The sequence below is a fragment of the Apium graveolens genome, chromosome 5, assembly GCF_009905375.1.
Source record: "Apium graveolens cultivar Ventura chromosome 5, ASM990537v1, whole genome shotgun sequence".
In the NCBI taxonomy this organism is placed as follows: domain Eukaryota; kingdom Viridiplantae; phylum Streptophyta; class Magnoliopsida; order Apiales; family Apiaceae; genus Apium; species Apium graveolens.
The window spans coordinates 257,573,845-257,589,072 of NC_133651.1; the positions used below are offsets into that span (position 1 = coordinate 257,573,845).

General features: G+C 32.7%; 1 protein-coding gene across 1 annotated transcript; it reads right to left on the bottom strand.

Moving 5' to 3' along the window:
- Window positions 1-10,413: 10,413 nt before the first annotated feature.
- LOC141661708 (WAT1-related protein At3g28050-like) lies at window positions 10,414-12,382 on the bottom strand. Its single transcript, XM_074468711.1, has 6 exons — window positions 12,126-12,382; window positions 11,774-11,887; window positions 11,402-11,630; window positions 11,120-11,278; window positions 10,791-10,942; window positions 10,414-10,672 (listed from the first exon to the last, which is right to left on the bottom strand). Exons 1-6 carry the CDS (start codon window positions 12,368-12,370, stop codon window positions 10,522-10,524), a joined length of 1,050 nt encoding a protein of 349 aa, XP_074324812.1. The 5' UTR covers window positions 12,371-12,382; the 3' UTR covers window positions 10,414-10,521.
- Between the last annotated feature and the right edge of the window lie 2,846 nt (window positions 12,383-15,228).

The window sequence follows — 15,228 nt, forward strand, 5'->3', positions numbered from 1 at the left end:
TAATATACACGCGTCAATTACTATTTCCGGATTAAGAACCTAAGCATTAATAATAACATAGAATCTTAGTTCTCCTTCTTAATCAGTATTAAGGGAACAATTCTAAATTTGATCCTGTTCAATATACACAAAGTATACTAGCATTATTTATTAGTCAATATAAACTAATCTAAATAATACTACAGCCATACCAGTGGATTGTCCAACACCACCTGTGCTGTGAACCTTATTATATTATATAACCGTATTTAACAATCTAATATTCTGTATCCCATTTGATACTAGATTGTTCACAATATATAATATTAGACAACATGTAAACATTCAAATGATTCTCAAATAAACTGTCCAGAAATAAATGTACATACTTCAAATAAATATTTTCAGTATACACTAACAATCTCCCACTTATACTCAAAATATTTTATGTGTACATCAGTGTTTATTTAATCCACTATTACATAAAAATCTATCTGTCCATCTATCTGACTCCTATCGCTTCCACATGCTTGTCAAAAACCTTGGCTGGCAAGCTCTTTGTGAAAGGATCTGCCCGGTTATCTTCTGATGATATATGAGCCACAACTATATCCCCTCGCTTTACGATTCCTCATATGAGATGATACTTACGTTCAATATGTTTAGCTGCTTTGTGGTCTCGCGGTTCCTTTGAATTTGCCACAACACCAGTGTTATCAGAATACACCGTCAAGCTCCTAGGCAAATTAGGTACCACATCTAAGTCCAAAAGGAAGTTCCTGAACCATACAGCCTCCTTGGCAGCCTCAGAGGCCGCCACGTATTCGGCCTCCATGGTGGAGTCTGCAATGCATTTCTGCTTTACACTCCTCCATATAACGGCTCCACCTCCCAAAGTAAAAACATATCCCGAGGTTGATTTTCTCTTATCCCTATCTGATTAGAAATCTGAATCAGTATATCCCAAAGTAAATAGATCTGAGGCCTTGTAAATTAAAATATACTCCTTATTCTTTCTCAGGTACTTGAGTATAGTTTTTACTGCACTCCAATGTTCCTGACCTGGGTTCGACTGATATCTACTAACCATGCCTACAGCAAAGCAGATGTCAGGCCTCGTACATAACATAGCATACATTAAGCTTCCACATGCTGAAGCATAAGGAACTGCTTTCATGCTCTCTATATCCTTAGGTGTCGAAGGACACTGCTTCTTAGATAGAGCAACTCCATGCTTAAAAGGTAAAAAACCTTTCTTGGAGTTCTGCATATTAAAACGAGCTAATACTTCATCAATGTAGGGCTCTTGAGATAAAACCAACATCCTTTTCTTGCGATCCCTTATAACTTTGATCCCAAGGATGTATGCCGCTTCACCTAAGTCCTTCATGTCAAATTGTTTGAACAACCATGCCATTACTGATGACAACATCTCAACATTGTTTCCAATGAGTAAAATATCATCTACATATAGTACTAGAAAAACCACTGCATTACCTTCACTTCTCTAATACACGCACGATTCGCTTGGACTTTGATCAATTCCATATGACTGGACTGCCTGATCAAAACGAATATTCCAGTCTCTAGAAGCTTGTTTAAGTTCATAAATAGACCTCTTAAGCTTACATACCAGATGCTCTTGGCCTTCCTTAATGAATCCTTTTGGTTGCTGCATATAGATGGTTTCTTCAAGACTTCCATTAAGAAAAGCTGTCTTGACATTCATTTGCCAAATCTCATAATCGAGATGAGCTGCTATAGATAAAAAAATACGGATTGACTTAAGCATGACTACCGGTGAAAAGGTTTCCTCATAATCGATACCTTCTTTCTGAGTATACCCTTTCGCAACAAGTCTTGCTTTCCAGGCTTTCACCTTTTTATCTAATCCCCTCTTTTTCTTGTAGATCCACTTACATCCAATAGGTTTTATACCTTTGGGTGGTTCCACGAGCTCCCAGACCTGATTAGAATACATTGATTCTATCTCAGATTCCATCGCCTTTTGCCAAAGATCTGCATCTTTGTCTTGTACTACCTCTTCGTATGTACGGGGATCATCATCATGTTCACCAGGGACCAAGTCTGAAGACTCTCCCAAAAATATGAATCTATCAGGCTGTTGAACAACCCTCCCACTACGACGAGGCACTGGTGCGGTATTAGTGACAGGTTGTACATTATGTTGTGGTTGTTCTACTTGTACTACAGCTTCATGGGTATTATTTATCCCTCCCACTAGTTCCTCTAAAACGACACTACTCATGGGTTTGTGATTCATTATATATTCCTCCTCTAAGAATCTTGCATTGGTGCTAATAATGACATCCCGATTCTTCATACTATAAAATAAATATCCTTTCATTCCCATGGGGTAGCCTACAAACAACCTTACTTCTGTACGAGATTCTAACTTAGTCGCGTTCTTGTTCAGCACATGTGCTGGACAACCCCATATTCGAATATGTCTTAGACTCGGTTTATCCCCGGTCCATAATTCTAAGGGGGTTTTAGGAACCGACTTAGAAGGTACTAAGTTCAGAAGATAAGCTGCTGTCTCTAAGGCATGTCCCCAAAATGACTTGGGTAAATCCGAATAACTCATCATCGATCTAACACTCTCTAAAAGAGTCCGGTTCCTTCTCTCTGCTACACCGTTCTGCTGGGGTGTGTCTGGTGCAGTTAACTGGGATTCTATCCCATTTTCTGATAAATATTCCCTAAATTCTCCAAGCAAGTATTCACCATCACGGTCTGATCGTAGTGACTTGATACTTTTATTAAGTCGCTTCTCCGTTTTAGCTTTGTACTCTTTGAACTTATCAAAGCACTCAGACTTACGGTGCAACAAATAAACGTACCCATATCTAGAATAATCATCAATGAAAGTGACGAAATATTCATAACCACCTCTTGCTTGGATATTCATGGGTCCACATAAATCAGAGTGAACCAATTCTAACAGTTGTTTGGCTCTATTCCCTTTTGCCTTGAAAGGCCTATTAGTCATTTTACCTTCCAAGCAGGATTCACAAACTGGAAATGGCTCCACTGCCAATGAGCTTAAAGGCCCGTCTACTACCAGTCTTTGAATCCTCCTCAAGTTAATATGACCTAATCTCAAGTGCCAAAGATATGTTTGGTTCAAACTAGAAGGTTCCTTTCTTTTAGTAGAGTTAGAAGATGTGTTGTTCAATTCCCTAAATTGCAGTTGCAGTGCAGGTTGACTAGGATTAATTATATACAAATTGTCTTGCAATGTACCAGAACATATAATTCGTTTATTCATCATAATAGAAACTTTACGATCCAAACAAACATTATAACCATCCAAAGCAAGTTTAGAAACCGAAATTAAATTCCTTCTAAAAGAAGGTACATAAAGACAATTGTTCAAAACCAAAATCCTATCAGAACCAAAAGATAAATGAATAACTCCTACTGCAACTACTACTACTTTCGTAGCATCTCCCATGAACACGTATATCTCACCATCTCTAAGCATTCTGGATAGTTGGAACCCCTGCATAGAATTACAAACATGATCAGTGGCTCCTGTATCTACACACCAAGTGCTCGTAGATATAGCCGCTATAAATGTTTCTGTAACTAAAGAAAGAGACATACCAGTATTGTTTGTCTTCTTAGGAAGAGGACAATCCTGTTTCCAGTGACCTGACTGTTTGCATCTGAAGCACTTTCCCTTAGGCTTTTTCACATTACCCTGAACTCCCACTCCCTTCACAGCTTTCTGTGTCTGACCCTTTTTCTTCTTCTTAATACCTTTCGGCTTAGAGGAAGAGCCTTTCTTAGCCACATTCACTTGAACACTCTGCCGAAATAATCCTTCAGCTGCCTGAAGTTCTGTCAGCAGTTCCGCGAGACTATACTGCCTCTTGTTCATGTTGTAATTCAAGCGGAACTGCTCAAAACTCTTGGACAAGCTCATAAGGATAATGTCAATCTGGGTTTCCCCGTCAAGTTCAGCACCAAGGATCTCTATCTCATTCAGATGCGACATCATCTTAAGAACATGATCCCTTACAGGTGTGCCTTCAGCCATCTGAGTGTTCATTAAAGCCTTCATGGCTACTTGCCTAGCAGCCCTATTCTGATCTCCAAAAAGTTCCTTGAGATTAAAGAGCATATCCGAAGCAGTGGCCATAGACTGATGCTGATGCTGCAAAACACCCGACATTGCTGCCAGAATGTAACATCGCGACATCTCATCAGCCTTAATCCACCGTTTATAATACTCTTTCTCATCTTCAGGAGCATCAGCAGCAGGCTGTTCAGGCTTGGGTTCATAAGTGCAAAACTTGTACTCCTCAGCAGTCAACACAATGTCCAAATTTCGTTTCCATTCAATATAGTTAGGTCCGGTAGTTATCCTTAAGTATGGTGAATAGTGGATTAAAGCCCATTTTATCCTGAGAATCATGCATAAAAACATCACATAAATAAGGGTGCATTAATTATTAAGATCTAAATTATTAAAATTTAATGCACTAACATCTAAACACCATAAGCTTCTGGTACGCCACGATGTGTGACATGTATACCACCTAATTTTGTTTAAATGTTACTTCGGTCCTATTACTAAACAATATGCCACGTTGGGGTGGACTATATTATTTTTCATAGCTAAGTGTATACCATCATCAAATCTTAAATTATTCGAAATCTATGGAACTTGGTACGCCACGATGGGTGGCGTGTATACCTTCCAATATTCGTAATTTTGCATTGAATAGAATAATTCAATTCAATATTCATCAATGGTTTGATTTCCAGGTAGTGGAGGAGTCGTATCGGTCTCGCTTAAAACCCACAGCCTTACAAGTTCGATGAACCCGTTTTTGACAAAATCGCCCCAAATCAGAAATAAAGAAAATCCGTATTTATTCCTTTCAAAATTTATTAATTTAAGAAGTTTGTTCTAGTAATTTCTATAACATTCTAGACACCATAAATTACATGCCACGATGGGTGACGTACATATAATTTATATTCGTCTTTATGTTAAATTACCTACAACCAATAATGGAGACCATGAGATTTAATTTCATATTAATTCCCTCTCCCACTTAGAATTTTTTATTAAAATTGAGGAATTTTAAAATTAAATGGGGCCCTATGTTGTTATAATTATGTCTAATCATGCATTCAAAATACACACATAATTTTAGCAACATATAACATTTAATTAAAGCAATAAATAAAATTTATGTCAATGTCGTCCTAATTAAGTTAAACATGCAATTTTAAAAGAATTACACACATAATTAACGACACACATAATCAATAAATTAAAGCAATAATTAAAATTTAATGGAAAAAATTAAAATAAATTTTCCACTATTATGGCCCTTGAAAAAAAATCCAGCTCTCAAAAAAAATCTGCCCCAAGCGCGCCCCGACGCCCCCAGCAGCCCCAGCAGCCCCGGCTGCCGCAGCGGCCGCAGCGCGCGCGCCTGTTGCTTTTCTGTGAGTTTTGTTTGATCTTGTTCGATCCAAACATCAACAGCAGCCCCTTGTAATCACACAGCGGAACAAAAAACTACCGAAATTGATTTCCGATCGCACATAACTATTACAAAATACCCGGAACAATTACAAAAAAAATAGATCTAATACAAAACTAATTTTGTAAAATCTATTCTAACACGATCAACCCTCGTGTAAATTACAACCACGATTAAACCACGTGGAAACCAAAATAAAAGTTAACCACGATTAAACCACGTGGGATCCAAACACATAATTAAAATATACATGGCCATAATAGTGGATTAACAACCTGCATCAAAAACAATACAAGCAAAACACTATATACACGCATATATAATTACGACATGGACATTATATCATAAAACGTAGAACCCATTACCAGACTCTTGATACCAATTGTTGGGAACCACGGACTTAGGGTGTTACTACGTTTTATGATAAAGATTACGAAAAGAGGATTACCTTGTTAATGGTTGATTCCACGCTCTTCTATTGTATTCCCAAATTCCCTTGAGCGAAGTGTGGCCTCCGTCTTCTCAAGTTATCCTCTCTTCTTGCTCCTTGGTGGCTACAATATGTTTTCACACAATTCCAAGCAAGAAGAGAATAAGAATATATATAGGCTACAATAGGGACTATGGATAATTAGGTTGGGCCTTCTAATTACATCTTGAGCCTAGCCCAATGTAATTAAATATTAATTCAATCCACTAAAGAATTAATATTTGCACTACCTTTCCTAATACCGTAATTTAATTAATTTTGTTCCAATATTATTTGCTTATTAAATTTCCCATGTTTAAAATATCATATGTCCATTAATTAAATAAATTACTGATAATTTATTTAATTAATATCTTTTATCCTTGATCATCTACTCAGCCTTTATTTAATTATGTCAGAATAAATTCCACCTGCAGGGTTTCACATAATTAAATCCTTTTGAGCTTTCAAGGGGACATCATTAACCCGAATATTATCAGGACATGGATTCCTTCAATAAATAATATACACCATGTATATAATTCCATCACCCAAAATATAATGATATAATTCAAAAGAATTATTTCATATATAAATCAAAGCATGTAAATAATATACACGTGTCAATTACTATTTCCGGATTAAGAACCTAAGCATTAATAATAACATAGAATCTTAGTTCTCCTTCTTAATCAGTATTAAGGGAACAATTCTAAATTTGATCCTGTTCAATATACACAAAGTATACTAGCATTATTTATTAGTCAATATAAACTAATCTAAATAATACTACAGCCATACCAGTGGATTGTCCAACACCACCTGTGCTGTGAACCTTATTATATTATATAACCGTATTTAACAATCTAATATTCTGTATCCCATTTGATACTAGATTGTTCACAATATATAATATTAGACAACATGTAAATATTCAAATGATTCTCAAATAAACTTGTCAGAAATAAATGTACATACTTCAAATAAATATTTTCAGTATACACTAACAGTCACTTCTATCTTGAGTTTACAATTGCTTTTGTTTTCTTGTTTGTTTTTTCTTATCGTCCTTTTTCATTTTATTCCCATATCCGATCACTAACTTCGTTCAGGTACCGAAGCAAAATCTCAAAATTCAAAGCGCAAAAGTGAAGAAGTAGAAAAACGCAAATCTAAAGATATTGCGCAAACTGGTAGGGGGACAAATGTTGGACCAGGATAATAGGGCCCAAATGAATTATAGTTAGGATAATTGTGAAACATAATGTAAAACCCAAGAAGGCCCACTTTGTAAGGTAAAAGCCCATTTAGGACTTAGTATAAATACAAGACAACAACCTCATTTGAGGGGGTTGGCAAATTAAAGTAAATAGACAATCTTCTAAAATCATAGTCTAATAATATAATAATATTGTTGGAATATCAGGAAGTGACCACACTCTTGCTTAAAACACTAACTCATCCTCTATCTTCTTTATCCGAAACACCAGCTCCATTGGATTCGCCTACAAAAACACACACATAATCACACAAACACACACAAAAATAAACAATTGAACAAATTCAAAAGGAAATGAGAGCTTAGAAGTTACATTTTGGGGATATGTTTTTTGAAACTCTTTCTCGAGTCGATATTCAACAACACTGAGATCGTGATTTGTAATTGTGAAGAGATTCAAGAAATTATCTACTGCCTCGTGATTCATCTTCTTATTATTTGTGTTTTTCGTAACCAAACAAATAGTAAAATAAAAACTAAATTATCATGTATAACTCTACATACTGCAGTTCAGATGAAACCTGATGTATGTATGTATGTACATACAAACTGCGAAAAGAAGATAAAATTACCCCAAAACGAAAACAGAATCGATGCTTGATGTGGTAGCAGAATTTGAGAAAGCGGAGGGTTAAACCGTATAGGCAAATAAAATTTTACCGAGTAGCTGTCTAGGAAAAAAGAAGAGAAATGGTAGAGGTACAAAAAAAGTTACAAAAAATTGTCACAAAATGACATGGCATGGGTGATGTGGCATAATAAAATAATTCAATTGGTGCTATTAATGTAACTGCAGGGGGTCCATTTATATTTAACCAACAAATATGTGACTTGTGGTATTTGTAACTATTTCATGGATGCTTAGTTGGAATAAATTATCTCAATAATTAGTAGAATAAAATGTCTCAACATTGACTTATGTTTGACCTATGGGCTATTAATAATATAACTAGCGTAAAAGCCCGTGTCAGGCACGAGCCTGTATTTAAATATTAATATATTATCTCGAATAAATTTGCATCTATATAGAAATAATTTTCGAATACAATAAATAATTATTTTAATTTTTTACTGGATTTTCTTACCTCGTTTTGTTTTCATACATACTATTGCAGGGGTATTATATAACTTAAGCGTTGCGAGTTTAATTTTTATCGTAGAGTTCGATTTTAACTTACCTCGATAATTTTGAGATTAGATATTTACTTTAAGTTATATGATCCCAATTAATAAAAAAAAATAAAACTATATCATTATAAATAAAGTATTTGAAGTTTATTTGCAGGGATATGCGTCGGGTCACTTCGGGGTCGGGAAGTACTATCCCCGCCCTGATCCCCGAACACATCTTGAATCCTAAACGGGAATTCTTTTCATTACGGAATCCCGCCGGAACGGGGATTTCCACGGGGATGCGGGGATATTAAAAATAATAATTTTATATTTTTAGTATATTTTTTAAATAAAAAACAGTTTACTAATTCGTAATATATAAAAACATTGATAATATTTTATAATCTTAATATCGAATCATATTGAAATTGATTTATAATGCAAATGAATGACAAATTAAAAATATGTATTATATTATAATGTAAAAAAATTGATCAATAAAAGTATTGATTATTTTAAAATTATTATATATTTTAAATACAATTTTCATAAAAATTATTTAATAATATATATATATATATATATATGTATAAATGAATATGAGGTGAGTGAAACTAATATGTGGTTGTGGCATTTTTTAAATTTTATAATATAACTACAAAAACTAAATAAAAAATTAAATAAATGTTCAATTTTACTTACTCAAAAATTAAAGTAATAAAAAAAGAATTTGATTAAAAAGAGAGGATGTGGCTAATCTAATAAAAAATTTATATAAACTCAAGAAGTTATGTAGCGCAATGCTAGTGATATGGTAGTGATATGAAATTTTTGAGTAGAAAGTTTGGAGTTCGATACTTATTTTTAACTTGGTATTTTTTAATTTTCAAACATAAAAGGCAAAATTGTAATTTTACTGTCATTTAAATGGCTCAATTTACCCGTAGTCCTCTTTTAATATATCGAAGGAGATACAATTATACGAAAACTAAAAAAACGGAGTTATATAAATAATATAAAGTAACATTTTATTTACTCAAAAGTTAAAATAATAGAAAAAATTTATATTAGAAGGAGATGATGTGGTTTATCTAATAAGATTTGTAATTATATTACAGTGGCAAGTGGAGTGACATGTACTTTGATAATAGATGATAAGGGTTTAAATCTTGATGTATACATAATTTCTTCTTATTTTTAGCATAAGTTATATAAGGGTCGTAAAATAATTTTTTACGTTTGACACTGCATGTACTATAATATATTGTATCTGCATTATATACTGCAGTATTATATGTATTATACACTGTAATATTATATCATATACTTTATATATTCAAACAGTCTAAAAGGTCAAGATTTAAAGATTTAAATGATCTTCATATAACATTGGCTTAAAATTTGTCATCATTCAACTATATTAGTATTTATTATTACAACTATATGAATATTTATTTCATATAATCATTTCCCCAACATCTTCAAATATATTTTACTTTCCTGGATCCATTTCATAGTCAACATGAAAAAAAACATAGGTTTCTTTACTTCTAATTTTCTTTAAGTATAATTTTTGCAGATATTTACTCAACGATCTAGATTTAATGATGGAATCTTGATCTTTCTTATGTATTCATCGAAATTTAAATAGTTTTTTCTGAAACACTAAGTTTGATTATTTTTGTAATTACAGTATAGCTTATTTTAACAACAAAAATATCTATCAAAAAAAGTATGATTCTTGCAGTGAGTAGGATTTTGTTTTCTGCACAGTTATCCCATCCACTGAGTTAACTGATGAGTGTAATGTAGACCTATTAAATAAAGGTTTTAAGAGGACTGGGTTGATTTTACTAATAGCTTTTGTGATGTTTGTGCAGAACGGAAGTCTTGGCCTCTGTTTATTACTTCATCTAGTTTTTCTTCAATTCCATGTTGTGTTTTCTCCTCTAGGCTCTAAGCATTCCCATTTTATCTTCGGGAATTCTGGTTGACCAACGATCACGTTGAGAACTTAAATAAATTAAATCTCCGTATGCCAAATGATCCGAAAGTTACACTAAGAAATCGACTGTATATTCTTACACTTGATTCACATATTGATTCAGAACTTCCGTAATCAGAAAGGCGAGCAGGCTGCTGCGTTGCATAATTCAAGGTGCTAGTAGTGTTGTATCCTCAACATTGGGATTATCTTGCAGAAGAGGGGAAGTGATGCTGTTTGCTTCAATAACCTTCGCTCCCTTGGCAATTCCCCATATAACCGTATACACCCCCACAATAATAACAATTGATCCTACCAAACTGCACCAAAATTAGATTTAAGATCAGAATATGATTGTTACTTTTACTGGGGGCTGAACTGAGACAAAGAGGTATAATCTAAAAAAGTGGATAAGGGTCTAGAGATGTGTCGTTTTACCTTCCGAGATAGAAGGCATCACCCAAGAAGGTGACACCAATGATAGATGAAATAATAATCCCCAAAGGATGAAACATTACAACAAATAGAGGTCCTGTCCTTTGCATGCACCATGAACTAACAGTTACTTGAAAACTAGCACCAAAAAGTCCCTGTTATTTAGCCCATATATTATGATTAGTGCGATGAAGAAAGTAGTATTAGTGTTCCCTACTTGGTTATACTAGGCTGCTCAATTCAGAAACTAAGATTTAGCATTTAAAATCAACAAAATAATGCCCCTCATAGCACTAAACATATGGATTTTGCTAAAGGGTTATTCTACTCACCGCATAAATAACAGCCATAATCCTAACGTTTGATTGTAAGCTCCATGAACTCAAGTCCTTTTCTGCAATCAAGGATAACAGGGCAGATAGAATGGCAATAGTTGAGCTATAAAACAGTGATACAACTAGCTTTGATGTATGTTTCTCAAGGATCAGGGCCTGAAAATATCAAATTAGACATTTAATTGATGCATGAACAACGATGTATTTATCAGCAATGCAATGTGGTCATTCAGTTATTCGGAATACATGTTTGCTGTATTAGGACGATGTGATCATTACCTGTGCGATGATGAATAAAGAAGCAAATACTGAGGTCATTGCTAGAAGCAACCCTCCCAGGATCCAATCTTGTGATTGAGTCAAATTCTGAATGGAATTTAGGGATGAGGTCTTCTTTAGGATTTGGGGTCCCTCGTACAAAGTTACGATGAACGCTCCAAGAATTGAAACTACAGTTCCAATTAGTTTGGCCTGTCCACTCGAGCTCCTGAAATCTGCTTTCTCTAGCCTAATTCCCACGAAATATGAATGGATTTTAAATACATTTCAGCTTGTTTACAAAAATAACACAGTCTTTATTTTGGTTACAACAAAAAATAGTTCATCACCATAACCAGCAGCTAGATTAGATAGACATTAAAAGTATATAACCTGAAAATAACGGCGAGGATGAAAGTAAAACCGGGGATGAGATTAAGCATTGAAGATGCAAGTGTAGGAGAGGCATACTGAATTCCTGTATACCCAGTTATCTGCGTTGCGAAACTGCACAATACATAGTAGTAGTTAGTACTTGCAACTAAACATCAGACTACATAGAGATTCAACAATTTTAGAAACACAGACTGTTACAAACATGGGAGTCAAAACAATGCAATTTTATAAATGTTGTGCTTGTGAGTTAGTGGAATGGGTCTAGGAGTTTGAACAATTTATGTAATTTTGTCCTGAAAAGGGCAACAATGAAAATTATGCCCACTTGACAGTAAATAAAATTACATACCCAAGTATTCCAAACAAGATGCATCTCCAGATGAGTGCATAAGTTAGAGGAGGAAGGCTGTTTGAGTTGCGAAAGAAAATGGAAGAAACTATAAGAATGAGGAAGGAAAGAGCATTGAAGTAGAAGACAAAGGTGAAGTTTGTCATTCCATCGAGCATGGCCTCTTTGCCGGTCACCATTTGCCCTACCATCGCTAACTGCACAATCACCATTCCCATAAATGGTAGAATACTCTCCATCCCCATTCTTTCACTCACCCTTCCACTGCAGTTTTGAATGTTTCAATATGGTACATGATGTTTAAGACTTTAAGTGGTCCATGCTTTGGAATAACCATCTTTTTAAATTGTAGTTTGTATCCAGATTATGAGATCTTAGGTATATAAATATTGATTTCTTTTTCATCCTGTCGCAGCAGCTAAGGGAAGTTCATTAATTTCAGAGTACATTTTTTAAAATTATTTATTAGTAATATATGAATTTAAGCGAGGTTAGTAAGAGTAAGAGCTGATGGCTTGATGCAGAATTATAATATAGTAGTAAGTGGTCCAGGCTTTGATATTATCACCTGTTTAAATTAGTGTGTAGTTTAGTATTTACTATTTAGATTATAAGTTGTTTATAGGATTCACAATCTTGATTTGCTTGCTTTTGTATAAAATATCAACGTTCGTTTCATGTTGACGCAGGGGAGGCTAATATAAAATTTGTTTAAATCAGCAATGAGTTTAATATATTTACTTTTTCTCCTATGTATAAACTTATCGGAGCTGACAATACAGTAATATATTTTTCACATTGTCAAAAATATTTAAACACCCATCTAATTTTTAATCTTGGGAGGTAACTGGACACATACGGGTACCCAAGCTGGGTGTTTTATTTTTGGTATTATTGTTACTAGCTTAAACTTAGTCCTGCTATTCTGGGTTTTTTTAATATTTATATATTTATATTTATATTATATAAGTTTTATTATAGATTTGATGTAAATAATTAAATAATAAATAAAATTTATGTGATTATTATTTTAATTTAACTGTCTATAATTTGAAGATTATATAGTAAAATTATATATGATTGAAACTTGAATTATATTAACTTCATTTTTAACATTATAAATAATATAAATACAAAATACTTGTTATGGTGTGGTTCAAATATGAGAAACATAAGTTTTTGTTATTGGAGGGATTCGAAACTTAGTGAGTGCATTATTTTAATATTGAATAATGTTTATTGTTGATGGAGATTAAAATCTTAAAACTTATTTATATTTTTATAAATAATAATATTAATATTTTTATTGTATAAATTCAAAACTTGAATATTGCATTTTAATATGAGGTTTTAGTTAATTAATTTAATCCGACGAGAGGGATAACTAAAGTGGACAAGTAAAGTGAAAGTTGAACCAAATTATATTACATCTTAATTATTATAGTTGTCTATGGATAATTTTTTTGTCAGGTAGGTTTTTAGTTTTGAGTTAAAGGAAAATTGATTATCCATAATTATATATAAGTTAGGGCTAGTGGGCTGGCCTAGTTTTTTCTACTAAAACAAATGTATAGCCATTACGAACCTGGTCTTTTCATTTGGGCTTTTATAAGTACAGAGTAAATTTTAAGGCCCGGTATTAATGTGCGCTCTCTCCCTTTCCGGTCTCCCCCCGTTTTTATTCTGCTGAAATAGGAGTACGAAAATCCTGTTAAAGCCCAACATGATAAAGGTCTAGTTCAAAATTCAGATAAGTTTTTGTTTGTCTAAACTCTAAAGGCCGACCATTTAAAGTCCCATTATTTAGTTTTGTATTTCATTTCAATGTTTTCCTAATATTTTTTATAAGAGTTAATAGCACTTTACATCCTATTATTATATTTCAAAATAAATTTATATCAGAATTTTGGAAAATTCAGTTTGCTCTCCTATACTTCAACTTTGAGATTCATTATGCACCCTTTTTCAGAATTTTGTTGAACTGAGTAGAGGTAAAACCAGAAATTCAATAATATATTTAATCAAAATAAAAGTTAGCTTGTTCAAATATTATTAAAAATTGTATATTATTTTATATCAACTATAAAATAATAAATTTTTAATTTTCAAATAGCACTATTAATTTTACATTCGATTTTTATTTTTTTAATATCAATTTCAAAATTTTATTACTCTACTTAATTAAATTTAATTATATAATCACAATTAACTGCTAAAATATTTTTTTGTAGAATTACAAAATACTAGCATTAATAATATAAAATGAAATCAAAATTGAAATTACTATTATCATTTAAAAATTAAAAACTTATAATTTTGTATCAAAATTTAATTTTTAATATTATTTTAAAATATATAAAATTAATTTACTTAATATTTTTGTTGAATTTCCGGTTTTACCCCTACTCAATTCAACAAAATTTGGAAAGGGGTGCATAATGAATCCTAAAATTGAAGTGTAGGGATGTAAACTGAATTTATCAAAGTTCTGGTATAAATTTGTTTTTAAAATATAATAGTACTAAAGTGTAAATTGCAATTAACCCTTCCTATAATTATGTATAGTTATCAAAAAACTTGTTCTCCCGTAACTTTGTTGTGCCGCACACTATTCAATATTATCTCTTAAATTTCACAAATGCGGCTCAGACCATAAAACGTTTTTTCATGTATAATGTTAGGAGGGAAGTTATTTATGTATAGTTTTTGTTTACATGAACTTTAACCCCAACAAGCAGATTTTAGAATATTATTTACTGTTCAACAAGATATTGTGGTTCATCTTATTGCTTAACTACCTAGTACTTTGTATCAATTTTTTTTTATATTGTTACCGAATTACAAAAAAGAAAAAGAAAAAAAGAAAGGCAATTAAAAATAAAAGAAATAAAACAAACTTGCGAGACAGTTGAAAGAATACCAGCCAACCAGTTTTAAATAATATTTAACTTTATAAAAGCAACAAAATCTTTGATTTATGTTAGTATTTTCATGGTTACTCCACCACGGATAATGATAAATTAGTGTACCGTTAACGGAAAAATTTGGTTAATGAATTTGCATTGGTGGTTTGTTGTCGTAAAAATTGTTGGAGTATGGTGAT

Bases quoted from the DNA above. Each gene is read 5' to 3' on its own strand.
- LOC141661708 (XM_074468711.1), bottom strand. From the start codon at position 12,370: ATGGGGATGGAGAGTATTCTACCATTTATGGGAATGGTGATTGTGCAG. The intron at 11,888-12,125 runs GTATGTAATTTT...TGTATTGTGCAG, and splicing joins ATCTTGTTTGGAATACTTGG to TTTCGCAACGCAGATAACTG. The intron at 10,673-10,790 runs GTAAAACGACAC...ATTTTGGTGCAG, and splicing joins GATGCCTTCTATCTCGGAAG to TTTGGTAGGATCAATTGTTA.